At 47.3% G+C, this 27,470-nt stretch overlaps 1 protein-coding gene across 4 annotated transcripts in view; it reads right to left on the bottom strand.

The window, feature by feature from the left end:
- LOC140385371 (lethal(3)malignant brain tumor-like protein 4) overlaps nt 1–27,470 on the bottom strand; it is a 555,015-nt gene that overhangs the window by 265,318 nt on the left and 262,227 nt on the right. For all 4 annotated transcript variants that reach the window (XR_011933346.1, XM_072467457.1, XM_072467455.1 and 1 more), the window contains 2 exons: nt 14,331–14,416; nt 8,273–8,383 (listed from right to left, as the gene is read on the bottom strand). Coding sequence is in view for 3 of the 4 variants with exons in the window: in XM_072467457.1 (XP_072323558.1) it covers nt 8,273–8,383; nt 14,331–14,416 (197 nt within the window). In the remaining variant the exon portion in view is untranslated. The remainder of the gene's footprint in view (nt 1–8,272; nt 8,384–14,330; nt 14,417–27,470) is intronic.

The raw sequence follows: 27,470 nt of genomic DNA, 5'->3' as shown, positions 1-27,470 counted from the left end.
GAGGAGTTCTACGCCGCGCTGCTAATTTTGGGCGGGGCTGCAGCTGCCCGCCGGTAAGCGCGACTGAACAAACGGACATGTTAATTCGCGTTGCGTTTGTGGCAGGTATGAACTCTCCCCAAATCCGCCAAAGACTTTTAGAAAAAGAGTCGCTAGGACTCTCAGAGGCACGGGCCATCGCAGCTTCCCTAGATGTGGCCTCACAAAACGCCCGCGCCTACGGCCCCGACCGCGCGGCAGCCCCTTGGGCTCCGTGGACCCCCGTCGCGACAACCCCCCCCCCCCCTCACAGGCTTGCGCAGTTAAAACGCCAGATCATCCCGGGGGGGCCCACTGCTATTTCTGCGGGCAGAAATAGCAGTGTCTCGCTGCTATTTCTGCGAGACACCCCCGGCAGCGCTGCCCGGCCCGCGCAGCGATCTGCAAGAGCTGCGGCAAAAAGGGCCATTTCGCGGCTGTGTGCCGGTCCCGGGGGGTCGCCGCTGTCCCCGGAGAAGAGCCCAGCGCATCCTAAACGCTCCCCAACCCCCGCAGCGCCCCATGTGCGACCCGCGGGCGCTACCATTTTGGGTCCCGGCCACCACGAGGGGAGGATGGGCGCCGCCATCTTGTGACCCCCCAGCCATGTGCGATGCATGGGGGCGGCCATTTTGTCCACCCCCGACCACGTGCGATCCGTGGGGGCGGCCATTTTGTCCACCCCCGGCCACGGGCGATTCATGGACGCCGCCATCTTGGATGACAACAAAGGACCCCAGCATCGACGGCTCCACGGGGTCCGAAGAAGACGCTGAGACACTACGACCACGACTGGCCTCGGTGACGCTGGATCAAGCACGGCCCCGGACGCTCCAGACGACGACAACAACGGTGCTGATCAACAGACACGAGACACCATGCCTGATCGACTCCGGGAGCACCGAAAGCTTCATCCACCCTGACACGGTAAGACGCTGTTTTTTGACCATTCGTCCCAGTACACAAAAGATTTCCCTAGCTGCAGGATCCCACTCCGTAGAGATCAAAGGGTTCTGCATAGTGACCCTAACGGTGCAAGGGAGGGAGTTTAAAAACTACAGGCTCTACGTCCTTCCCCAACTCTGCGCGCCCACATTACTGGGATTAGACTTCCAGTGCAACCTGCAGAGCCTAACGTTTCAATTCGGCGGCCCAATACCCCCACTCACTATCTGCGGCCTCGCAACCCTCAAAGTTGAACCGCCATCCTTGTTTGCAAACCTCACCCCGGACTGCAAGCCCGTCGCCACTAGGAGCAGACGGTACAGCGCCCAGGACCGGATATTTATTCGGTCCGAAGTCCAGCGGTTGCTGAAGGAAGGCATAATCCAGGCCAGCAATAGTCCCTGGAGAGCACAGGTGGTAGTAGTAAAGACCGGGGAGAAGCAAAGGATGGTCATAGACTATAGCCAGACCATCAACAGGTACACACAGCTAGATGCGTACCCTCTCCCCCGCATATCCGACATGGTAAATCCGATTGCCCAATATAAGGTTTTCTCCACCGTGGATCTCAAGTCCGCCTACCACCAGCTCCCCATCCGCCCAGGTGACCGCAAGTACACAGCCTTCGAGGCAGACGGGCGTCTATACCACTTCCTAAGGGTCCCATTTGGCGTCACAAACGGGGTCTCGGTCTTCCAACGGGAGATGGACCGAATGGTTGATCAACACGGGTTGCAGGCCACGTTCCCGTATCTCGACAACGTAACCATCTGCGGCCACGATCAGCAGGACCACGACGCCAACCTCCAAAAATTCCTCCAGACCGCTAACGCCTTGAACCTCACATACAACGAGGAAAAGTGCGTCTTTAGCACAAACCGGCTGGCCATCCTGGGATACGTAGTGCGCAATGGGATAATAGGCCCCGACCCCGAACGCATGCGCCCCCTCATGGAATTTCCCCTCCTCCACTGCTCCAAAGCCCTGAAACGCTGCCTGGGGTTCTTTTCATATTACGCCCAGTGGGTCCCCCAGTATGCAGACAAGGCCCGCCCGCTAATACAGACCACTACCTTCCCCCTGTCGACAGAGGCTCGCCAGGCCTTCAGCCGCATCAAAGCGGATATCGCAAAGGTCACAATGCGCGCCAACGACGAGTCCCTCCCCTTCCAGGTCGAGAGCGACGCCTCCGACGTAGCTCTAGCGGCCACCCTTAACCAAGCGGGCAGACCCGTGGCCTTCTTCTCCCGAACCCTCCACGCCTCAGAAATCCGCCACTCCTCAGTGGAAAAGGAAGCCCAAGCCATAGTGGAAGCTGTGCGACATTGGAGGCATTACCTGGCCGGCAGGAGATTCACTCTCCTCACTGACCAACGGTCGGTAGCCTTCATGTTCAATAATGCACAGCGGGGCAAAATTAAAAACGACAAGATCTTAAGGTGGAGGATCGAGCTCCCTACCTTCAACTACGAGATCTTGTACCGTCCCGGAAAGCTGAACGAGCCGTCCGATGCCCTATCCCGCGGCACATGTGCCAACGCACAAATAGACCGTCTCCAAGCCCTCCACGAGGACCTCTGCCACCCGGGGGGTCACTCGGTTCTACCATTTTATAAAGTCCCGCAACCTCCCCTACTCTGTGGAGGAGGTCCGTACAGTCACCAGGAACTGCCACATGTGCGCAGAGTGCAAACCGCACTTTTTCAGGCCGGATAGAGCGCACCTGATCAAGGCTTCCCGCCCCTTTGAACGCCACAGTCTGGATTTCAAAGGGCCCCTCCCCTCCACCGACCGCAACACATACTTCCTGAACGTGGTGGACGAGTACTCCCGTTTCCCTTTCGCCATCCCCTGCCCTGACATGACAGCGGCCACAGTCATTAAAGCCCTTAGCACCATATTCACACTGTTCGGTTGCCCCGCATATATCCATAGCGACAGGGGGTCCTCCTTCATGAGTGACGAGCTGCGCCAGTTCCTGCTCAGCAAGGGTATAGCCTCGAGCAGGACGACCAGCTACAACCCCCGGGGGAACGGGCAAGTAGAGAGGGAGAACGGCACGGTCTGGAAGACCGTCCTACTGGCCCTACGGTCCAGGGATCTCCCAGTTTCACGGTGGCAGGAGGTCCTCCCGGACGCTCTCCACTCCATCCGGTCGCTGCTGTGTACCACCACTAACCAAACGCCCCATGAGCGCCTCCTTGTCTTCCCCAGGAAGTCCAACTCCGGAACGTCGCTGCACACCTGGCTGGCGGCCCCAATACCCATCTTGCTCCGGAAACATGTGCGGGCGCACAAGTCGGACCCGTTGGTCGAGAGGGTTCACCTCCTCCACGCGAACCCGCAGTACGCCTACGTGGCGTACCCCGACGGCCGACAGGACACGGTCTCCCTGCGAGACCTGGCGCCCGCCAGCAACACGCACACCCCCCGACACCGATCACCCCCTCCCTGCCACCGGCGCACCCCACGACCGCCCCCTTCCCGGGAGGATCGGTCCTCCTCCCGTGTCCGACCAGGAGTGAAACAGAAACAGACACCGAAACGCTCCCGGAGACGACAACGCTGGAACAAGCACCTGCACCACCACCGGGGCTGAGGCGATCGACAAGGAAGACCAGACCGCCCGCTCGACTTGTGGCATCGGTGTAACACAAGAATGTTGTTGGACTGTAACGAAAATGTTCTTTTCCTCTTACGAATATTGTAAATAGTTCACAAACCTTGTACATAGCCCAGTGTAGGGCTAAGATTGTAATGACATGCCAAAAATTTTATCCTCCCAGGACCAGCCTTGTAAACCCCTACCACCATGCGAACCACCACCCCGCCGGGTTCATTTTTAACAAGGGGTGAATGTGGTAGTATGTATTAGGGGTCATGTGGGACTGTGAAGCCGTGATGCTATTGGCTGACAGATCCCGGGTCCTGGTTGGCTGTAGACCCCTAGCTCCACCCTGAAGGCGGAGTATAAGAACCCGGGCTCCTCCCCGCCACTCCAGTCTGTTGCTGAACTGCGGGGAACAAGTCACGCTTAATAAAGCCTCATCGACTTCATCTCTATTCGTCTCTCTCGTAAGTCATTGTGCGCTACATGTATACAAGTTAAACTATGCAGTAACGCATCCAGCTCGCAGTGCATTTGGTCAAGAAACAACGACAGGCTTGCTTTGGCCGCTATTCTTCTCAAGAGCTCCGATGATCAAAGAGTGCTGAGCCTCAGTTGCTGCCATTTAAAAATGTTGATATGAGCTACCTGGGCCATCTGAGAAGGTCCATCAAAATCGATGCCAACCCAAACTTTGGGCCTTCAATGGAGTCTGCCTCTACTACCTCACCTCACCAACCTCCCTCAATGTTAACTTGCCTTCAATGCCACTATTAAACCCCCAGAAAACCTAGCTTTTCAAGAGGTTCCCCGGCTTCCTGCCCCGCCTCCCTGTGGTTCCTGTCTCTTTTCACTGAACGGAGATTTCAAGGGCTTCCGAAGCCCGCCCACCTATCCCGGAAAACATCCTTCAAGATCTCACCCTGGGCATTTCGATAAAGGCGGACCTGCTTTCTTCCCTGGGCCCTACCCGTGATCCGGAAAATGGCAGCCTGCAGAAATGGAGGTGGAACTACTGCCCATGCTATTCAGCAGCCATTTATTTGCCACCCGCCTTCATTCGGTCCCCTTTTTGGAGACTGCAAGATCCAGCCGTGTGTGTCTCAGTGAAGATGCTTCAATCTTTTGATTACCCTGGAAATGATCTCTCAGAACGATGAGGTGAGTCTCAAGGACCCAGAAGGAAAATCTGTGAACAGCTGTAAGCAGAATGAAGAATCAGCAGCTTTTCTTCATTACTGACTACAAAATCCAGGTCATTACATGAGGATGCAATTAATTTCAATGGTTTTATTTTTAAACAGATGAGTGTTATTTCAGATTAACTAATATCTGCACGAGAAGCAACATGATCGAACTTGTTAAAATAACTGAGAAAAATGTACTGCTCAAACAGAGGGAGTGATTAAGTGTCAGCAGATACTTACAGCAATTCTCAATTCAACACTGCTGCAAGATGAAGCTTTGAAAATGTAATTAGCTGTAAAGATTTCCATTTGTATTCTTTGACTTATTTTAGTACACTTTGTCCAAATATATATAATTTTAACATTTCAAGATTCAACGTGACTGTTAGGTTTAAACTCATTCAACCAAATCTATGGAATTCTTAGCAAGTGACAACCACAATGTCCAGAAATAAACCGAGGTGGATATTTGACTAATGCTCAGACAGAAGAAATTTCAGAAAAGATCTGTGATTTCCAAACAGTGGGGGGGGAACTGGTCCATGCCATGCTTGATTTTTAAATGTTGCTGAATGTTTGACGAATGTCTTTTGGGCTGCAGTATCTCAGGGCGAATCCTGCATCCTTACCCAGGAAATATGCCTGCTTTAGGGTCAAGTTCCCAACCCTGGGAGAAATTGGGCAGAGCATGCATTTAAAGAGACCATCAAAGGCTGCCAACAAAATAGTAGTTTTTTAAACTTAATGTGTAACCAGGGGAAATGAGTGTTCCACCTGGGGCTGCGGTCCACTTCCAACATAGGCTCACACGATTACCATTCATCGACCCCTGCCTTCCAGGGCCTATCTTCAGGCCACATCAAGGTCCAAGCCAACTGATTTTTCAAAAGCCTCATGGCTTACTGCACCACAACCTCCACTCCCACCATCACCACCACTGCTGCCCACAGCTCGCCAGCTTTACTGAAATGAGATCCCAAGCAGTGACTATCAAACCAGGGTGACCAATCCTCAGGATTTCTGGGCTTTCGCTTAATTTGGCTTACTCTCCTTTGACTTGGGCCAGATATCCCAGGGACGTATTTCGTCTTGGATTTCTTTTTTGGCTGCGTATTTCGTGTCTGCTCATTTGGTTCTGTGTTACTGCACATGCACACGCCCGGGCCCTCAAAATTACGAGGCAGCACTAGCTGGCACTCTCCTCAGTCACTTGGCTTTGGCAGAACTTTCAATTTCATTTCAACCAGATTATATCAAAGCCTTTTATATTGGTACAGGCAATGCTTGTGCCATTACCTGTATGTGATGGAGACAGTTCAGCTTCATTTGAAAAGTAAATTAAACTGTATCTTGATTTTAATGTTTACTTCTGGTTAATATTCTAATTGGACCCACAACTGAAAATAATAGCTGAACCCATCATGTATTAATGGTATGGGTTGCAGCAAATGACATTAAGTGCAGACATTTTTTTCCATTACTCATGGCATTCTTTGTTAATGCAATTACTAAAGCATCAATCGATTTGCAAAATTTTACTAACTGAAGTTGTGCCAAATTGACCTGAAAGCATTTTTACCTTAGACTGCAGAACTAAAAGGTTGACAATTAAAATGCTACATGGGCTGCAAAAGCAGATCTACAGAAGCTGCATTTTCTATTCCATCAGGCACATTGGCAGGATAAAAAACAGTTGCACACCCAAAGACCTTCTGTCTGGTGAAGTATCAAGAGCCAGATGCTCAGTAAGGCGTCCACAGCTCTGCTTCAAGAATGCTTGCAAGAGTGACGTGAAGACCCAAACACTGGCTATCACACCTGCGAGTCACTGGCTTGATAAAGTGTGAAATGGCAACACCTCCTCTGGCCTGGCATGCACTGCTATAATGACCAATGACTGCAGGAGCTGGTTAGAGGCACCAACTTCGAAAACAGCTTGACGCAATGTTACCTGGCAGCTTTATGAGTGGTGCTTGTGGCAGAACCTGCCTCCCAAGGACTGGTCTTCACAGCCATCAGCCAAAGTGCATCAAATGAAGACACTCCCATCTAAATGGGCTGTTTGCTTCCTGTTAATCATCTCTTGCAAATGGAAGGATTCCAACAACAAACACTCTCATTTACAACATAGAATCATAGAATTTACAGTGCAGAAGGAGGCCATTCGGCCCATTGAGTCTGCACTGGCTCTTAGAAAGAGCACCCTACCCAAGCCCACACCTCCACCCTATCCCCATTACCCAGTAACCCCACCTATCCCCATTACCCAGTAACCCCACCCAACACTAAGGGCAATTTTGGACACTAAGGACAATTCGGCATGGCCAATCCACCTAACCTGCACATATCTGGACTGTGGGAGGAAACCTACGCACACACGGGGAGAACATGCAGACTCCACAGCGCCGAGAACGACCCCGCTATTAAATGGGCCTCGGCAAGGAATGTCCACCGAGGCTGCACTTCGGTTCATTTCCTGCACTAAATGGCGCCCAGATCAGTAGATCCCTCATTGCAGCATCCAGAACTCCCAACACACTAATTAGGGAATGAGGGAGTCATTGAGCCCCCGCACCCCACCACATAAGGGCAGGGCACCCCCGGCCCGATCCCCAGCATGGGCTAGATACCACTTGGGCAACTTAGCACTGCCAACCTGGCACTCTGACAGTGCCCCTGCCAGCCTGGCAATGCCATTTGGGTGCCCGGATGGCACTGCCAAGGGGGGCATCGGATATGCCAGGGTACCACCCTGCAAATCCAGATCACAACCTCAATGGGCAAGATCCAGATTGCAAAGCCTCTCGCAAGATTTACGAGCCTCGTTGCATCTCAAGACGGACGCAACGAGGCCGATAGATCGCACCCAAGATGTTAAACCAAAGCCCCTCTGCTCTATCAAATGGATATAATTAAACTCATAGCAGCACTATTGTGAAGAGCAGGGGAATTCCTCCCAGTGGCCTGGCAAACATAAAATCCCCTCAGCCAACATACTAAAAACAGAATATCTGGTATTTATCACACTGCATTTGTGGGATCTTGCTTTGGGAAATTAGTTGTATTATTTCTGCTTTACAACAATGACTACATTTCAAAAGTACTTAATTTCGTACTTTGAAATGCCTGGTGGTTGTGAAAGACGCTATATAAATGCAAGTAATAATAATCTTTATTAGTGTCACAATTAGGCTTACATTAACACTGCAATGAAATTACTGTGAAAATCTCCAAATGTTTCTTTCTTTGATATACGCTGTACCAGAATTCAATTTTAGCTAATCTGAATTTGGGAGAGGACAGGAGGGGAAGGAAGAAGAAATTCCGACCAATCAACACAGCTAATCACATTGGCTAAGAACCATCAACAAAAAAATGTTTCACTGGGACAACATGGGATGAGTCTGAAAACTCCAGTGAAGTTTAATGGTGTCAAAAGAATGAACTACCTCAGAAATATAGCAAAACATTATGAATGTTCAAATACAGTTTGTCAGAATCTCCAAAAAAGTACCTTTATCCTTTGATCATCAATATCTATAATTGTGGCGACACGAATCAACATTGGGTTTCTCTTGTCCACAGCTTCAAGTTTCGTATTCACCTGGAAACCATGTGGTGGCCTCTGTTGAATGTAAAATTCAAGAACATGATAATTTACCCTTATGAACCTATTGTCGAAAGCTAATGTTCAAGATTAAATGTAGATATGTAATAGAAATAGTTATCACCCAATGTAAATTACTGATGACAAGAATAAAGTGATGAATTCATGATGTGAGGAAGCATGAGATCTATAATGTAATTCTTCAAACCACTGCACAGAATAAATAAATGTAAATTTATGGATAATCAGTGAACCATCAGTGTTATCATATATTCGTTTCTTGAAAATAAATTCAACCATACTCAAGAGATTTATGGCCAGATAAAAATGACTCCATGTATACAACGTGGAGACAACTGTTCAAATCAAGATGAGGAGTTAAATACAAATTGCATAAATTGGCAATCTGAAACATAAGGCAGGAATTTACCTAGAAACATGTATGCCCAAAATAATACACACACATTTTCCTGGGAGATTACTCAGCAAGTCCAGCAGCATCTGTGGAGAGTGCAACAGAGATCAGAACGGGTCATATCGAAGACAGGACATCGACCTAAAACATTACGTGTTTTCTCACCACAGTTTCTAGACTCAGGAGTATTTCTTTCATTTCCTGTTTTTATTTTGGATTTCCAGCTTGGACAGTATCTTGCTTTTGAATATGAGAGTCTTCTCTTTCCCATGAGGATTCCAAAGGTATAGCAATAGCCAGAGCCATCACGCATCTGTTATAAGGGGAAGAGTACATATTGGGCTCGATCCACTGGCTGTGTCCCGCCCGAACCGGGAGGCCGGGCGGGGGGGGGGGGGGGCGCGACATGGCCGATAGTTGACAGGAGAGGCCTCTACCGGGATTTACTCTGTTCGCCACGCCTCATGAAGTCTAACGGGCTGTCACGATCTGGACCCCGTACATTGTGGGCGGGATCAGTATTTGGTAAATCTGCATATTAGCTAGACTCACTCTAATATGCAGCTCGCCTAATGTACCCAAGGCTTTGGGATCTAACTCCTTTGCCTCAGAGACCCTAGGTGAATGTCATTCAGTACTGGTCTCCACAAACAGGGACCAGGTGGAACACCACTTGGAGGGTCTCCCAGAGGATTGGATGCCATGGGTGATTGGCCTCTGGGCAGGGTGGCACTCCAGCACTGCTGGTGCCACCTGGGAACTGTGGCACTAGGAGCCTGGAAATGCCACCTGGGTCCCAGCCTGGAACTGGCCAGGGTCCTCCCATGGGCCCTTCCAGGGTATCAGGCTGGCATTGGGCCCATGCCAGGGGTGCTCTGCCCATATGAGGTGGGGTGTGGGGAGAGCCCCTCTTATAGGGGATTTGGGGGGATCCACATATTAGTGAGGTTGAGAGATTGGGTTGCCATTTAAAAATGGCCGCAACCAGATTTTAAAAATGTCAGCCGCGACTGGCTTTCAGAATGTCGCCGTCCAGCACATGCATGGCCCCTCAGCAGTGCGCAGGCCCGGAGCCTAGCAAGACAGACTGCCTCCTACTGGGCAGCACGGTAGCACAGTGGCTAGCACAGTTGCTTCACAGCTCCAGGATCCCAGATTCGATTCCTGGCTTGGGCCACTGACTGTGCGGAGTCTGCACGTTCTCCCTGTGTTTGTGTGGGTTTCCTCCGGGTACTCCGGTTTCCTCTCACAGTCTGAAGATGTGCAGGTTAGGTGGATTGGCCATGATAATGTCCTTAATGTCCAAAAAGGTTGGGTGGGGATACTGGGTTGCTGGGTTACGGGGTTAGGGTGGAGGTGTGGGCTTAAGTGGGATGCTCTTTCCAAGGGCCGTAGCCGACTCGATGGGCCGAATGGCCTCCTTCTGCACTGTAAATTCTATGATTCTATGAAAGGCAGGATGCAGGAAATGAAAATATGCAGAAAATGTCAAATTTTTAAAAATATATCCATCGTGATATTTCCATCACTCAGCATCTGCAAGAACATTGCAGACTTAGCGCAACACTTCTAAAAGAAGTCATTTGTTCATTTCCTCCCCTTTTGAATCAGCATGGTACAGACACGAAGCTGGACCACCTACTTTTTCTAATTTTGGATTTTGTAAGCCAATGCAAATTGATATTAAAGGAGGCACTAGCTAAGATGGAAGAAACAGCCAGAGACCAACAAAAGTAATGAAATAAAATCCGTCTACGGACAGAGGAAAGGGCAATAATATGTAACGGGGACAAGTATACAGTGCACAATGGGAATAATAATTAGTTTCAGAAATACTCTCTGGATGGTTTGAAACTAACAAAGGATGAAGTTAAAAGCAATTTGATGGGGTTAATCGATGCAGCACTAAACAGATAAAATCACTGTGAATCAGCAATAAACAAAACAAGTAACAGGCTGGAGGGCGTCATACCAAAACTGTACAATTCTCTTTTCAGACTACACTTTGAATAACTCGTTCAGTTCTCGTCACCAAGACGTACCTGAAACGTTCAAGCTGTGAAAGAAAAGCCACAACAGACTATTGGAGAAACTGGGGCTGCCTAGCTTTGAAAAGTTAACTGGGTGGAGACCTTTCTGCAAGATATGTAATAAAGATAAGATAAATCTGATGTACTACTTAAAGATGAGTCAAGTCAGTAATGGGGACGCTTTTAGAAATGATGGACTGGATTTATGGGACGCTGCAGTCCTCCCCATACAGTTAAAAAATTGGGGGAAGCCTGGCTGCAATCTCATTGGCTGCTTCCCAGCAATTTGACACTGGGAGCAGAATTTCTTTAAGGTGAGACTCACGACCCATCTCGGGAAGACGTTCTGTCTAGAGAGCTTCCAGCCAATCAGATGGCCAACAGCTCTTCAGTTCTCATTGCTACAGTGTGAGCATTGGCCAATGCTGGACTGCAGAAACCTGCACCATGTTGAGGAGCCCAGGAGCTCCAGAGTCAGGGCTTTCAGCAAGTAGGGGGTTGGGGCCATGTTCAAGTGTTCAAGGGAGAGGGGCAAAAGGTGGAATGACCTTTGGGGAGAAGGCCTGCAATGAGTCCAGTGTTAGGGGTAAAAGGGGTCAAAGGATATGGGGGAGGAAGGAGGGAATAGGCTATTGAGTTGGATGATCAGCCATGATTATAATGAATGGCAGAGCAGGCTTGAAGGGTTGAATACCCTCCTCCTGCTTCTATTTTCTATGTTTCTATGTTCATATTGAATGGCAGAGCAGGCTCAAAGGGCCAAATGGCCTACTCCTGTTCCTATTTTCAATGTTAACCTGAGGTAACAGGGAGATTTGGTGAGGGAAGCTGATGTGTTGTACATAGACCTGCAAAAGGCATTTGATAAAGTACCACATTCCTAGCAAAACTGAAGCCCATGGGATAAAAGGGGCAATATCGACATGGATAGAATATTGGCTAAGGGATAGAAAACAGAACCGCAAATCCATTGACATAATAGGTGCACCAATGTCAATGTTCTCACTGAGGCCAACATCCCCAACATCGAAGCACTGACCACGTTCAATTGACTCCGCTGGCTGGGCCACATCGTCCGATTGCCTGAAACAGGTCTCTCGAAACAAGCGTTCTACTCGGAGCTTCGACACGACAAGCAAGCCCCAAGAGGGCAGAGAAAATACTTCAAGTACACCCTCAAAGCCTGCTTGAAAATTGCAACAACCCACCGATACCTGGGAATTTTTGGCCCAAGACCACCCAAAGTGGAGGAAAAGCATCTGGGAAGGAGCTGAGCAACTCAAGTTTCATTGTCAAGAGCAACTGAAGCCAAATGTCGACAGCGATAGGAGCCTGTGGCAACCTGGGTAACCCCACCCACTCGAGCTTCCAATCACTTCCGACCCACCTATGACAGAGACTGTAGGTCACACATTAAACTCCTCAGTCATCTGAAAACTTATTTTCAGCGTGGAAGCAAGTCATCCTGAACTCCGAGGAACTGCCAAAGAAGCAGAAGACTTTACTAACTTGGACTGAAGAGTACTGGCGACAGTAATAAAATTTGCAGAGAACACCGTAAACAGTGAGGAAGATAGTGATGGTCTTACAAGCAATTGAATTAAAGCAGTTGGCCCACTGATCCTGCACCACCATTTGGTGAGATTATGACTGATCTAATTGTGGCCTCAACTCTATTTTCCCATTCATCCCCTCTATCCTTGATTCCCTCATCAATCAAGAATCTTCAAGATAGGGGGCAGCACGGTGGCACAGTGCTTCACGGCACCGAGGTCCCAGGTTCGATCCCGGCTCTGGGTCACTGTCTGTGTGGAGTTTGCACATTCTCCCCGTGTTTGCGTAGGTTTATCCCCCACAATCCAAAGATGTGCAGGGTAGGTGGCCATGCTAAATTGCCCCTTAATTGGAAAAAATGAAATGGGTACTCTAAATTTATTTTTAAAAAGAATTTTCACGATTACATGGTCAGACTGGTAAAATGGATGGATACATAACAGATAAAACTCAATGCAAAAAAATGTGAGGTGATACATTTTGGTTGGAAAATAAGAAGCAACCATATATACTAAAGTGATATTATTGGGATTCCGGAGACATGGCTTCAAGGTAACCAAGGATGGGAACTAAATATTGAGGGCTTTAGGGCTTTAGTTTTTAGGAAGGACAGACAGAAAGGAAAAGGTGGTGGAGTTGATTAAAGAAGATATTGACACAATATTGAAGAAAGATATCAGCACAGACAATGTAGAATCTGTATGAGTCAAGTTAAGAAACACCAAGGGGTAAAAAAAAGGGGTGGTATACACACCACCAAGCTGCAGTGGTAATGTTGGGAATAGCAGAGGACAGTGACATGAAGAGAGCACTGCATGTTGTTTTTCCTTGGTAAATAAACTAAGATTTTCTCTGTTACTTATAATTATCTTGTAATCTCTAAGGCAGCAAAAACCTGGAAGCATTGAGCATTCTGATGCATATTACTGAAATATTCGCGGATCACCTCTGGGGCAAATTTGTTCATTGCTACAGATTAACCCACAGTTAAGTGTAAAAACAAACAAACATGAATGAGCTGGGCTGTTTGCAAGAAATGTGAGGCATGTGAACGGTGTTATCTTATTTACAAGGCATTTCAGAATGTTTTGCCTAGCATTAGACCGGAGAATCTAAACCATTGGGCGCGATTCTCCCAAACAATTTCTGAGTTAATTTGTGGTGGGTTTTTCAGGCTCTGCCAACAAGTTCCCACCGGCTCTGCCAACAAGTTCCCCACCGCTATTCAATGACACTTAGTCACTTTTTGGATCCTGTTTCTCACCAGTTTAGCCCACACTTCAAATTTCTTTTTGCACTGGGGAGCTGAACTCCAAGATCGGGCCACCATTTTGAAAGGGTATCCTGATCAAGTAAGCTTGTGGGTCCCTCACACCCCCCACCCATGGGCAATGTCACCCCCCACACACATGGGCACTACCCCACACCCTCCAAGTGAGGACACCCCATTATGGGGTCCCTGGGGGTCCACCCTGTTCAGGCCCCCCAAGCCCCTTTACAACACTCCCTCCCTTCCAGGACTCTCACCCGTCGATGATCTTAGAGATCAGGGTACCCTTTCAAAATGGCGGCCCGATCTCAGAGTTCAGCTCCCCAGTGCAAAAAAAAATTTGAAGTGTGGGCTAAACTGGTGAGAAACAGGACCCGTCAGAATCGATGGAGGCCAGTGGATCACGGGCAGACAGGTCATAAGTATGTTTAAGACCTACTTCCGTGAGTAGTGTTTGGTCACGCCCATTTGGGACGGATTCCGACAGCTCGCAGGACTTTGATGAATCCCATGAGGGTCGGAGCCTGTTGGGAGGCACGCTAGAGGCCTTTCCTGGGATTCTCCGGCCTTGTTGTGCTCTCGCTTGAGCATAATGCGGCCGGAGAAGCGCACCAATTATTTCAGAAAGGCTACATAACTTGTTATTCAATACTACCAACAAATCTAGAGCTGTCAGTTGGAAGAACAATGACATACCACTTTGAAAGCACGAGCTGGAGCAGCGGTTGCACCCATCACCTCCAAATACTTCTTCCAGGAGAAATTTTCTGGATCAGGATACCCTGAAATAAAAAAAGTTCATACATTATACTGATCCAGAATAACATAAAGAATACAAGATATGTGCAACGTGCAATTGGAAAACACAACGGTTTAGTTCTGTCATTCAAATATGATGTAATATTTTAAATTGGTAAGTCTGGAAGTTTAGAAAATCAGATAAAGTTTAGGAAATATACTTGAGAAAAAGTAGTACAAATTTTCTGTGTGTAACACCATCATACACATGAAATGACAGTGTTCGATAGTGTACATCAAGTAAAACAAAACAAATTTCCCATGACAAGCTCCTCCAGTTATATGACGGTTGCCAAATTGCAAACTATCGCAAGATGCTTTACAGGTTGAGTGGCAGATATGAAGTGAAGGGTAAAGAAAAAGGTACAGGTGTGACCAAAATCATCAGAAAAGACATCTATTTTGGAAGGCTTTTGAAGATGGGGAGAGTGTTAGCGACACAAAGGACTTCCATAAGAGGATTCCAATAGAGAATGGTGCCTCAAGGCTGCCACGAGAGCAGTGGCGGAGTGAGAAGGAGCACTCTAAGTGCAATTGCATGACTGATTCTGATGCTCCGCATGGACATATGAACATCCCAGAAAATGTAGGTGCATGTTCTTGACAACAATACGTATGTAGATACGACACAAATTATACACAAGTGTACAAAATTAGCAACTAGCATGATCAGACTGAAAAATTCTGAAGTAATTACATTTCACCATTAGAAACAAAATTTCCTTATATCATGAAATCCATCTTGCACCAGACATAAAAAATAATTTGCATTTATAGAACTCCTTTCAAAGAACAAAGAAAAGTACAGCACAGGAACAGGCCCTTCAAGTCTGCGCCAACCATGTTGCCCGTCCAACCTAAATCCTTCTGACACTTCCGGAGTCCATAACCCTCTATTCCCATCCTTGCCATCGCACAAGAGTTGGGTCCGGAGGTTCTCCATCACTTACGTCTGAACCGTGGGTACCAGCATGCCCAGATCTCTCTCTCCCACTCTGTTAAACATATTGTGGGGTGGGGAGAAATGTTTCTGCTGTGGTTCTTCTGTTTCTTCATTGTAACATCAACAAAGGAGGTGTAGAAAGCCTGGAATAGGGATATAAGATTTGTCCAGGGTTTCCTACTTCTTCCACTGAATTCACGATGGATGAAATGAACTCTCACTCTGCCCCTAGTGTAAATTCACCCCTAACTATTAAGGGATATGTTCTGTCAGTGCTGCTTTCCCAAAATATACTCGTTCTCATTTCTCTCATGAACTGCATCTGATGCTAATCTGCTCACTCTTATAACCTGTATATGTTCTACTACAATCTCTTACATTTTTGCCATGCCCCTAACTTGATATATTCAGCAAACTTCAAAGTCATTTTGTTGTGCCTGCAGCCAAATCACACGGAGAAATTTAAAATGGAAACGGTTGCAGCACTTACATCTTATCAAAAAAAACACATTTGCACTTTATTCTGCTTTCTATCCTCTTGCTATAAATTCATGGGACAACATTTCTTTTCACATGCATTTATTTTCATGGCACTTTAGCATGCATCTTCAAAAATACTAACAATGCAGCCATCGTTCCCATTACCTTAATATTTCTGACTAAGATGATAATATTTTTCATAAAAACATGGGCAGTATTTGTGCCAGGTTCTAACTGAAAACCAGTATGTATCTCTCCAGATGTACATCCAAGTTTTCAGACCAGACTTTCTGGCACTCAGTGAAAATCTGGGGGTCTGGTTTGCACCATCATTCTGGTGAGGCGGGGCCTGATAGAGCCGGCAAGGCCACAGAGTTCGGGGCGCCATCTTTAAAGGGAGCTCCAATCTGCACTGGAAATAAAATCCCCCTCATCCCACTGACAAAGACGACACAACAAGCATCGTGGCAACCGCCCCCCCCCCCCCGCCGCCACACCAGTATCAGGGGCACTCCCCCCACCTCCTCCATCACAAGTATCAGGGACACTCTCCCTGCACGAAACTGCTCCACCCACGCACACAAGTATTGGACCATTCATCAGCACTCCCCTTGCCCTGCAACACACATAAGGGGAGCCCATAGCAGACGCACTCCTGACACTGCCAGGGTAACACTGCTAAGGGGCAATGACAACCTGCGCCAGAAGGCACCCTCTCACCCTTATGTACCTTTGCCCCACTTCCCTTTGACTGCTTCCTGTTATATACCTGTTGTAAACCTTGCCAACGAAAGGGATCGTGTGGCTGGGAAGCTCCTTAATGTCACTGAAATGTATTAAAATGTATGGAAATTAGGTTCCCAGTTGTAACGGCACCAGCGAGGGGCAGGGAAAATGGGGAACAAGACCTTGCTGGCGTAAATCTCGTTTTCCCTCTCTTGTGCGATTTTGGGCCCGCGTCGCTGTTTATGCTGATGGCATAAAATCGCCCCCTGATCTCCAAATACTGTATTATTCAGTTTAGGTCAAGATAATCCTACATTATCTTCATTACACAGAAAGAATACAAATTCATTGCAAAATCCTCCCCTTCTGTGCAGTCAATCCCAGCAATTTCACCAGTAGTTATGTAGCAGGAAGAGAACAATATGCTAAGAGGTCTTTTTTTAAATTACAGATTAAGAACACTGAAGGAAGAAAACAAGTTATATAGGCATAGGTTTATGTCAATCCTAATTACATCCATTTGAAAGAATATTCTCATTTGGAATGGAAGTCACAAGGTTAATTAAACTATTAAGTGAGGTAAATCAAGTAGAGACCTCTACTCCGGCAGTTTGAACACACAAGGATAAGCATGTGCAACTAGATTGCACTTTGAGGGATGTGTGCAGTCGGACACAATGCAAAAGGTGACAAAGGACCGTTTACATCACTCATCAATAAGTAAAATATAACATGTGCTGGAAAATGTAAAACAAACAGAAAATACTAGAAATATTCAGCAAGTCAAACAGCATTTATCAAGAAACAATGCTGACATTTAAGGAGTGAGATATTTCCTCACAATGGAAGATTTAAGAGATGAACAAAATTTACGAAGGCACGGGAAAGAGTAGTAGTTCGGTAGATTGAGTACAAACAAATTAGTTAAGTGTCTCCTTTAGCTTCCTCCACATCGCTCTGTTGTTTAATCATTTCCTGATCTGCACCATAGCATTTTACGAGTCATTCCACATCTTTTCCTATGTATAAGATCTTTATGCTTTGCCTTCTGTTCCATCTTAAAGGCTATTCATCTGTAAGCTCAGCGAGTTTAATGCAATGTTTTATACGTGAAACTTGAACAAAGGAACAGGATCATAGACCCCATTCAATTAGATCCTGGCTAATTTTTTTTTAACCACAGCTCCATTTACCCATCTTTATTCCATATTCCTTGATACTAAAAATCTGAGGATCTCAGTCCTGAACTTCAATTCTCTCATATTTTGTTCAATGAATGTTGTCCTGCAGATATCTCTTGCGTTCGGTTTCTGTTCCCACAACACTCAAAAACAACAATGCTGCAAAAATGTCAAAACAAGTTTCTTTCAATAGCCCTGATTTTAAGCTAGCCCACCCTGTTGTGAAAGGGGCTGGTGGGTAGGTAAAAAGGCCATGGCAGGGGTGAAACGGAGGTAGATGCTTCTGCCTCATGCATTTTAACTGCTGGTATTCCAACAGTGTGTATGCTGTTTGTTTCAGGCTGGGGGATGCCGAATTAAAGTGGAGAAAGTTGCAAGTAGATGAAATCATCGGTGCTGCAATCCTATTTTAACTCCCAGGATTGAGAGGCCTGCATGGGACCAAACTCAACAGCAAAACCTGACAAAAACCAGCACTGGGCCAGAAGAGGCGGTGTTTACACTTTATTAAAATACATGGTGGACCAGAAGGAGCAAGACGGTGTCATGATATGCAGACATGCAGATAATGATATACAGACAGGCACAGACAGGCAGCTAATGAACACAGAGAACAGGGCATGACCAATGAGCAGGCAGGACACTCAGGGTGATATCTCACTGTAAAAGGCATGAGGCACTCACACTCCGCCTCTTTCCACTGATGAACATCTACAGAGTGAGTCAGGGTGTATGTACAGTATCACACCTCCAACACGTGGCTAACAGCTAGTCTGGTTCAGTCAGACAGAGTAACCACGCTTAGGTTAGCAGAGAGTTGAACTCATAGAGAACTGTGCTAACTGTGCGCAACTGCCTCCCACGAGGCAGAGAGTGTGCAGGCCATCTCCCGGGTGCCACGCATCAACATTGATGAAAGCGGCCATTTTGCGCGCTTTTCCCGGGGCCCCACGCATGCGCGATGCGAACGGGATAACGAAGCGGCCGACACTCGCACTGCACATGCAATAAATCAGATTGAACTAACTTCAAGGGCTGGAGTATCTTTTGGTTAAAGCTACATCTAGTTGCAGCCTGTGTTATCCTAGAGTACATAACACATCATGCTACCAGGAGGCTGCTTAATCTAGGTGGTTTATCTCAGTCCGTTCCGTGACGACCAGCGAATGCATCCCGGCACAATGGAGAAGATTCAGGCTCCTCACCAGCTCAGGACCTCAGGCAATCTCAGTGCCAACTGGCGGACGTTCAAGCAAACGTTTCTGCTGCACATCGAAGCTTCAGACCTCGTGGGTGCGTCTGATGCAAGGAAGATCGCACTTCTCCTCTCAACAGCGGGTGACCAAGCCATCAAACTCTTCAACTCTTTTCACTTCACCGAAGGCCAGGACAAGACAGTTTCAGACTATCCTGGGCAAGTTTGACAGTCACTGTGAAGTGGACACCAATGAAATCTTCGAGCGCTACATAGTCACACAGCGTCTACAAGGTAACAATGAATCTTTCAACTCCTTCTGAACTAACCTCCGCCTGCTAGCGCTGTCCTGCAACTTTGGTGATATTGCTGACTCCATGATCAGAGACCAAATCGTTTTTGGAGTTCACTCTGATCCTCTGAGAGAGCAGCTACTGAAAATCAAGCAAATGACCCTGCCAGTCGCGATTGAAACATGCACAGTGCATGAGCACGCCAAAAATCGTTATGCCCAGTACAAATCGGCTGAAAATGAGAAACTTGCCTCCCATGAGGCAGTGTGTGTGCAGGCCATCTCCCGGATGCCACGCCTCAACATTGATGAAAGCGGCCATTTAGCGCGCTTTTCCCGGGGCCCCACATATGCGCGATGCAAACAGGATAACGAAGCGGCCGACACCCGCACTGCGCATGTGCGACGACGCCGACATCATGATGTGCTCGAACTGCAGCAATGCCCACTTAAAGAAACACTGCCCTGCAAGAGGCAGGCGATGTTTAAACTGCGGGAAGCCTGGACACTATGCAGCCTTGTGCAGGTCTGCACCACCAGTCAGGGGCCAGCGCTCCCAATTCCGACGGTGGCGCGTTCAGAGTGTGCAACAACAAATACAGGATTCTGATCCTGGCAGTACAACGGATCCAGAGGAAGAATGCCTGGACTCCACCTACTGTGTGGGCATCATTACCAAATGTGAATATGCCACATCCAACTCATCACAAATTCAATCCATCCTCACTGTGGATTCTGCGGACGAATGGCGTGCGGTGATGCAGGTCAACCACTGCTCCATCCAGTTTAAGCTGGACACAGGTGCTTCTGCCAACCTCCTCTCACAGGCAGATTTCAAACGCATCAAGAAGCCCCCCCAAGGTCCTTCCAGCAGTCTGCAGGCTCCTGGACTACAACGGAAATGCCAACACGGCACTGTAAATCATAGAATTAACAGTGCAGAAGGAGGCCATTCGGCCCATCGAGTCTGCACTGGCTCTTGGAAAGAGCACCCTACCCAAGGTCAACACCTCCACCCTATCCCCATAACCCAGTAACCCCACCCAACACTAAGGAAAATTTTGGACACTAAGGGCAATTTATCATGGCCAATCCACCTAACCTGCACATCTTTGGACTGTGGGAGGAAACCGGAGCACCCGGAGGAAACCCACGCACACACGGGGAGGATGTGCAGACTCCGCACAGACAGTGACCCAAGCCGGAATCGAACCTGGGACCCTGGAGCTGTGAAGCAATTGTGCTATCCACAATGCTATCGTGCTGCCACTGGGATCCAACTGGAGCACCCATGCACGGTTACATTTTGAAATCCTCAAGCCAGACAGGGCATCCCTACTTGGCGCGCATGCCTGCAAGCAGCTGAACCTCGTCAAGCGGGTTTACACAACGACATCCTCCAATGTGGATCTTCAGGCCGGCATTGACGACATCCTTGCACAGTATCCTGATGTGTTCGACAGGATGGGCACGCTGCCATATCGATACAAGATTCTGCTATGACCTGATGCCAAGCCAGTGGTCCACGCACCACGCCAGGTCCCGGCTCCGCTGAGGGAGCGCCTTAAGGCACAGCTCAAAGGTCTTCAGCAACAGGGCATCATTTCCAAGGTAACCGAACCGACTGACTGGATCAGCTCGATGGTATGTGTTAGAAAGCCTTCGGGAGACCTGCGCATCTGCATTGACCCCAAGGATCTCAATAAGAATATAATGCGTGAACACTACCCGATCCCGAAGTGGGAGGAACTCACCAGTGAGATGGGACACGCATGTTTTTTCACCAAGTTAGATGCGTCACATGGATTTTGGCAAATCCAGCTGGATGAGTCCAGCAGAAGGCTCTGCACCTTCAACACACCGTTTGGCGGATACTGCTATAATCACATGCCATTTGCATTGTCTCGGCATCGGGGATCTTCCATCGCACCATGAAACAGATGATGGAGGGCATTGAAGGGGTTCGTGTGTATGTGGACGACATCATCATATGGTCCACGACCCCTGAAGAGTATGTTTCCTGTCTCCAGCAGGTATTCTGCCGTGTCCATGCCAATGGCCTCAAGCTGAACAGGGCCAAATGTTGCTTCGGCATGTCGACACTCAAGTTCCTAGGTGACCAGATCTCTCAGCAGGGCGTGCGCCTGGACACAGACAAGGTCAAGGCCATCGAAGCCATGAAGGTCCCTGAAGACAAGGAGGCGATGTTGTGTTTCCTGGGCATGTCAATTTTCTGGGCAAGTTCATCCCAAACCTGGACTCACACACCATGGCCCTACGAAACCTGGTGAAAAAGTCCCCTGCCTTTGAGTGGAAGGCAGTACATCAGGCAGAGTGGTTGGAGCTGAAAGCCAAGCTCACCACTGCGCCTGTCTTAGAATTTTTCGACCCAGACAGGAAGACGAAGATCTCGACAGATGCGAGCCAGGATGGCATTGGTGCGGTGCTGCTTCAACGCGATGACACTTCATCCTGGGCACCGGTAGCCTACGCACGAGGGCCATGGCACCCACCGAAACAGGGTATGTTCAAATAGAGAAGGAATGCCTGGGTCTTCTCACTGGCATTCTCAAGTTTCACGACTATGTCTGTGGTCTGCCGACATTCACTGTCGCGACGGATCATAGGCCTCTGGTCCACATTATCCACAAGGACCTGAACGACATGACGCCTCGGTTGCAGCACATCCTCCGCAAACTCAGAAGGTACGACTTTGACTTAGTGTACACATCTGGCAAGGAGCTCATCATCGCTGATGCATTGTCCCGCTCCATCACATTGCCAAGTGAACCGCTGGAATTCATCCAGCAGATTGAATCACGGGTGCAGCTGTGTGCTAGCACCCCCCCGGCGTCTGATGAGAAGGTGGTTCGTATCCGCGAGGAGACAGTCAAAGACGCCCTCTTGCAGCTTGTCATGCACCACCTCGCCAATGGCTGGCAGATAGGGCAGTGCCCTCAATTTTACAATGTAAAGGACGACCTGACGGTGATTGATGGTATCCTCCTCAAGCTGGACCGGATTGTCATTCCACTCAGTCTCCAGAGCTTGGTGCTCCGCCAAATCCATGAATGACAACTGGGCGTTGAGAAGTGCAGACGCAGAGCCAGACAGGCTGTCTACTGGCCCGGTATTAGCCAGGACATCTCGAACATGGTCCTCGACTGTGCGACCTGTCAACGCTTCTAGCCAGCGCAGAGCAAGGAGACGCTCCAGCAGCATGAAATCGAGACCTCCGCGTGGTCCAAGGTTGGCATCGACCTCTTTCGTGCGAATGGTCGTGACTACGTGTTGCTTATTGACTATTTCTCCAATTACCCTGAAGTCGTGAAGCTCTCAGACCTCACATCTCAGACAGTCATCAAGGCCTGGAAGGAAACGTTCTCCAGGCATGGTATCCCACTCACTGTCATGAGTGACAATGGCCCGTGCTTCAACAGTGACGAGTGGTCTATGTTTGCCAAGTCATACCATTTCAAACATGTCACTTACAGCCCACACTATCCGCAGTCCAATGGGAAGGTTGAAACTGGGGTGCACGTTGTGAAATAGCTCATCTGCAAGGCCGCGGAATCTGCTTCTGACATCTACCTCGCGCTGCTTGCGTACAGGGCAACCCCACTGTCATGTCGTCGGCTCAACTCCTGATGAATAAGGACCGCGGACGACACTTCCAGACATACACTTGCCCAACCTGGATCACCTCCCGGTGCTGCAGAAGGTGCAGCAGCTCTGAAACCAGCAAAAGCAGGGCTATGATGCTCATGCCACCGATTTGCGCATGTTATCCACGGCAGACACTGTCAGGATCAAGATACCGGATGGTGGCCGGTCTGCTCCAGCTGTCGTTGTTCAACAGGCTGCGCCCCGCGCGTATGTTGTACGTATGGCAGATAGTTCTGTTGTGCGACGAAACAGACGGGCACTGCGCAAAGCTGCCTGCCCGCAACTGCTTTCTTCTCCGTTTCCGTCCGTTGTTCTTCCACCTCCTGATACCTCGAACTACGAGGCCACCAGTCGGGCTTCCATCCCGCCTGTCAAGACACCGTCGTCCCCATCACCACCTCTACGGCGGTCGACAAGGATCAGACGCAAGCCCCAGAGACTGGATTTATGAACATTTGTTTTATTTGCTATGTTCTGTTTTCTCACATTAGACAGCTGTCTTTGCATGTAAATACGTTCCCATATGCCAACAAAATATTTTTTAAAAGGGGAGATGTCATGATATGCAGATAATGATATACAGACAGGCAGCTAATGAACACAGAGAACAGGACATGACCAATGAGCAGTCAGGACACTCAGGAATGGTATCTCACAATAAAAGGCACGAGGCACTCAAACCGCCTCTTTCCACTGATGAACATCTACAGAGTGAGTCAGGGTGTATGTACTGTATCACACCTCCAGCACGTGGCTAAGAGCTAGTCTGGTTCAGTCAAACAGAGTAACCACACTTAGGTTAGCAGAGAGTCGAATTCATAGAGAACTGTGCTAACTGTGCTACTGGTTCAATAAATCAGATTGAACTAACTTCAAGGTCTGGAGTATCTTTTGGTTAAAGCTGCATCCAGTTGCAGTCTGTGTTATCCCAGAGTACATAACTCATCAGACGGCTCCTCCTGTCCTAACACGGAAACCTCAAGCCCCTTCTTTCCCATATTTTTCTTCCTGGATTTAGGGTTAACGTTTGATCAGAAGAATAGGGGAATTCCCTGCTCTCCTTCATACAATGGTAGGGAAACGTTTTTATATCTATGAGGGGCTTTTTTAACATTATAGAAAGACAGAACCCACGCAGCACCACACTGAAGTTTCAACCTAGATTATGTGTTCAAGTCTTTGCCGTAGAGCTCAGCAGTGAATAAGCTATATTCTGAGCCAAGGCTGATACCAAGGCTTTACCCACAAATCTGTTTTTACATTAAATTCAATATGCCCAGCCCACAGGAGTTTTTGGAGTCTGCGAGAAGTAATAAAAGGGGGGAAAACACACCAGAAAGGCATTCATGGCTTCACAGAATATTAATAGGGAGACTCACGAAAACAGGCCAGGATCTCACAACTAAAACTGCTGGAGTGGCTCAGGAGAATTCACAGCCGGACAAAGTAGTGGTGGTGTGAGCTGTTCAGGAGAATCCACAACAGGACACAGCAGTGGTGGTGTGAGCTGTTCAGGAGAATCCACAACAGGACAAAGCAGTGGTGGTGTGAGCTGTACAGGAGAATCCACAGCAGGACAAAGCAGTGGTGGTGTGAGCTGTACAGGAGAGTCCACAACAGGACAGAGCAGTGGCGGTGTGAGCTATTCAGGAGAATCCACAGCAGGACAAAGCAGTGGTGGTGGGAGCTGTCCAGGAGAGATCACAACTGGACAAAGCAGTGGCGGTGTGAGCTCCAGGACCTCTGATGAACAACCCATACAGAAATGTAATATTGAATGACAAAACAAGTGGTATCATGAGGACCAAGCAGGCTCACCTGTCACATTAAAGGTAAGCAAAAATGGTGGGACTCGAAGTTTGTGCAGCCGGGTTGCAAAAGCCGACTGACAAGGGTCGCGAAGATCGGCCGGCTTGGGTCGCGAAGATCGGCCTGCTTGGGTCGCGAAGATCGGCCTGCTTGGGTCGCGAAGATCGGCCGGCTTGGGTCGCGACGGTCAGCTGTTGTGGTTCCCGAAGGTTGGCCGGTTGGTAAAAATGGGTCCCCAGAAAAAACAGTGGAATAAAAGGTCGTCCAGTAAGGCACCGACCAGAGAGAGAGAGAGAGGAGTCCGCTAGGGATCTACCGGGAAGTGCTATACCGCTATGCTAAATAAATCAACGTTTTTATTAAAGCATATACTGTATAACATTTAGTTAAGTTACAGTCAAGCTGTGCAATAATTCTGTAAGGTTTAAAAATTGAGCAGAAACAGGTATTTCCAAGAACTAATTTAGACAATGAAAGTCCTTCTACAAATGGCAAAGGGCATTTAATGATGTTTCAATATCCAAGATAAGAAAATCCGTGATTACATTATATAATTGACAATTCTCCTTTTTTAAGCGTAAATATCAAATTAAATATTATTTAAATTTTGTGATGAATTACATCGAAGAATTTAAATTAAATTACAAACCTGAATTACAAGCTTGATTGCAGTTGCTGAATAATAAATCTTTTACAGTATACGGCGGAGGTTTTCTCTCTCTGTTTTAATTAATTTTCAGAATGTAAGCCTTGCTGGCAAGACTATTATTTATTACCCAAACCTACTTGGCAGATTTGAGACATCTGAGTGGCTTGCTATTTCACTTCATAATCACTTCATAATTAATCATGTTGTAGTGGGATTGAAGTCACATATTAACCTGATCAGATAATCAAGCAATTTCCTTTTCCAAAGGGAATTAGTGCACCAGTTGATACAATAACTTCATGCTCACTTCATTTACTAATGTTTTTTTAATTTTTTAAAACTGCATTCAAACTGTTATGGTGGGACTTGAACTCTCATTCCCTGGATCACTGATCCTTGCCTTTAGATCACTAGTCAAGTAACATAACTATGACACTCCTGTACCCTAACAGTTGTCTCAAATAAATATTATCCCTTACAATCTAAAAACTGTATCTTATCCATTCTCTGAAAAAGTGTGCAAGGATCAACAATTAATCCTTCTGAACCAGTTTCATGATATACTAGCAAGCGCTCTTTGATATGGCAGATATTAAACAGAGCAATGCCCTGCAAACAAAAGCAGCTAATATATTTATTTACAGCAATATGAAGAACAAAATATTTTCCAAATACAAAACAGATAAATCTGTTTTGATCAATTACACGTTGTAAGGTCTGCAGATTAAATGCAATGTTCTCTTTATTTTCAATCACAAAATCTGTCTCTCCACAGATGCTATCTAATCAACTGAATGCTTCCAGAATATTCTGGCTGTGTTCTATATTTCTGGTATCTCCAGTATTTTCGATTTGTCCATTTAATCTTGTGGTTATTATATAAATTAAGCAAAATGTAATGATGCATGTTCTCAGATTTCATTAGAAACACAAAAGTATTTATTAATAAGAAAAACTGTACAAAGGTTCGCAACCAACCCAGCTGCCTCAGTCCCTACATACCTTCCCTAAAAGAGGGCTCTACCCACTCATTCCAATTGGTCCCCCAAGCCAGGTGACCCTCTTCTACTGTGTTGTGACGTGACAATCACCTCAAATCACCACATATGTCCCCTTTAACCACTTTATACAATCTTCAATAACTATGTTACTCAATCCTAAATGTTTTTTTTTATATATGTTTTATTGAAAAAAAAATTTCCCCAAACAACAATTTTTCCCCTCTTACAAAGCAAACGCAACAATAATACAGAAATTTTTAACAATACACAAGTAACAAAACCCCTTTATCTTTGACCTAAACTAAACTAACCCCCCCCCTCCCCCTCCCCCCCCCCCCCTTCCCCCTGGGTTGCTGCTGCTGGTCCTCTGTCTTCCCTCTAACGTTCCCCTAGGTAGTCGAGAAATGGCTGCCACCGCCTGGTGAACCCTTGCTCAATCCTAAATGTTAACGAAACATTGTACACACGAGTTGGTCAATTTTAAATTGAGTCCTTGAGGGGTTTTTCTGTTTCTTATAAACCGGCGTAATTCTGCTGTCTGAGATGCTTCCACCGGATCGACGTGAACAGGAACTGCAAATAAGATGTACTTCTTTTGGCACAGGCAGTTCAGCAGTAATGTCTATAACAGGTCAATCAGATACTTTGGTACTTACGGGTTCAAAAACATTTCTTGATGGTAACACGAATTGCTGGAGTGTCTCTCTACTTAGGTGATCCTCATGTTTATGAACGATCCATCCCTCCATGCCTACTGGATACAACAGGAGTTCGGTCTCAGAAGCCATAATTTCAGAAATCTAGCTTCATCTGCTACTGAAGTTTCATATTGTGACATCATGTCATATTATGTACTCAATATGTCTTTTTTTATTGTTGCAGTGGCGATGGTCATTGATAAGATCTTGAGCCTTGTGTGTTTAAACATGAACACTTTAATTGGTTAGTTTTAACTATGTACAGTTCCAACTATAGTCTTGCATGGAGTTCAGGTTGTTTTCCATTGGCGCATTAATATATCATTCTTCTTAACTTATGAAGACAGCTTCATATTGTCAATTTTTGCAACTTGTTTTCTCCACATTTGCTGTCAGTC

Source organism: Scyliorhinus torazame, chromosome 11 (assembly GCF_047496885.1).
Source record: "Scyliorhinus torazame isolate Kashiwa2021f chromosome 11, sScyTor2.1, whole genome shotgun sequence".
In the NCBI taxonomy this organism is placed as follows: domain Eukaryota; kingdom Metazoa; phylum Chordata; class Chondrichthyes; order Carcharhiniformes; family Scyliorhinidae; genus Scyliorhinus; species Scyliorhinus torazame.
Note: the sequence above shows the minus strand (reverse complement) of the source record. Positions and strands in the feature narration are given on the sequence as shown.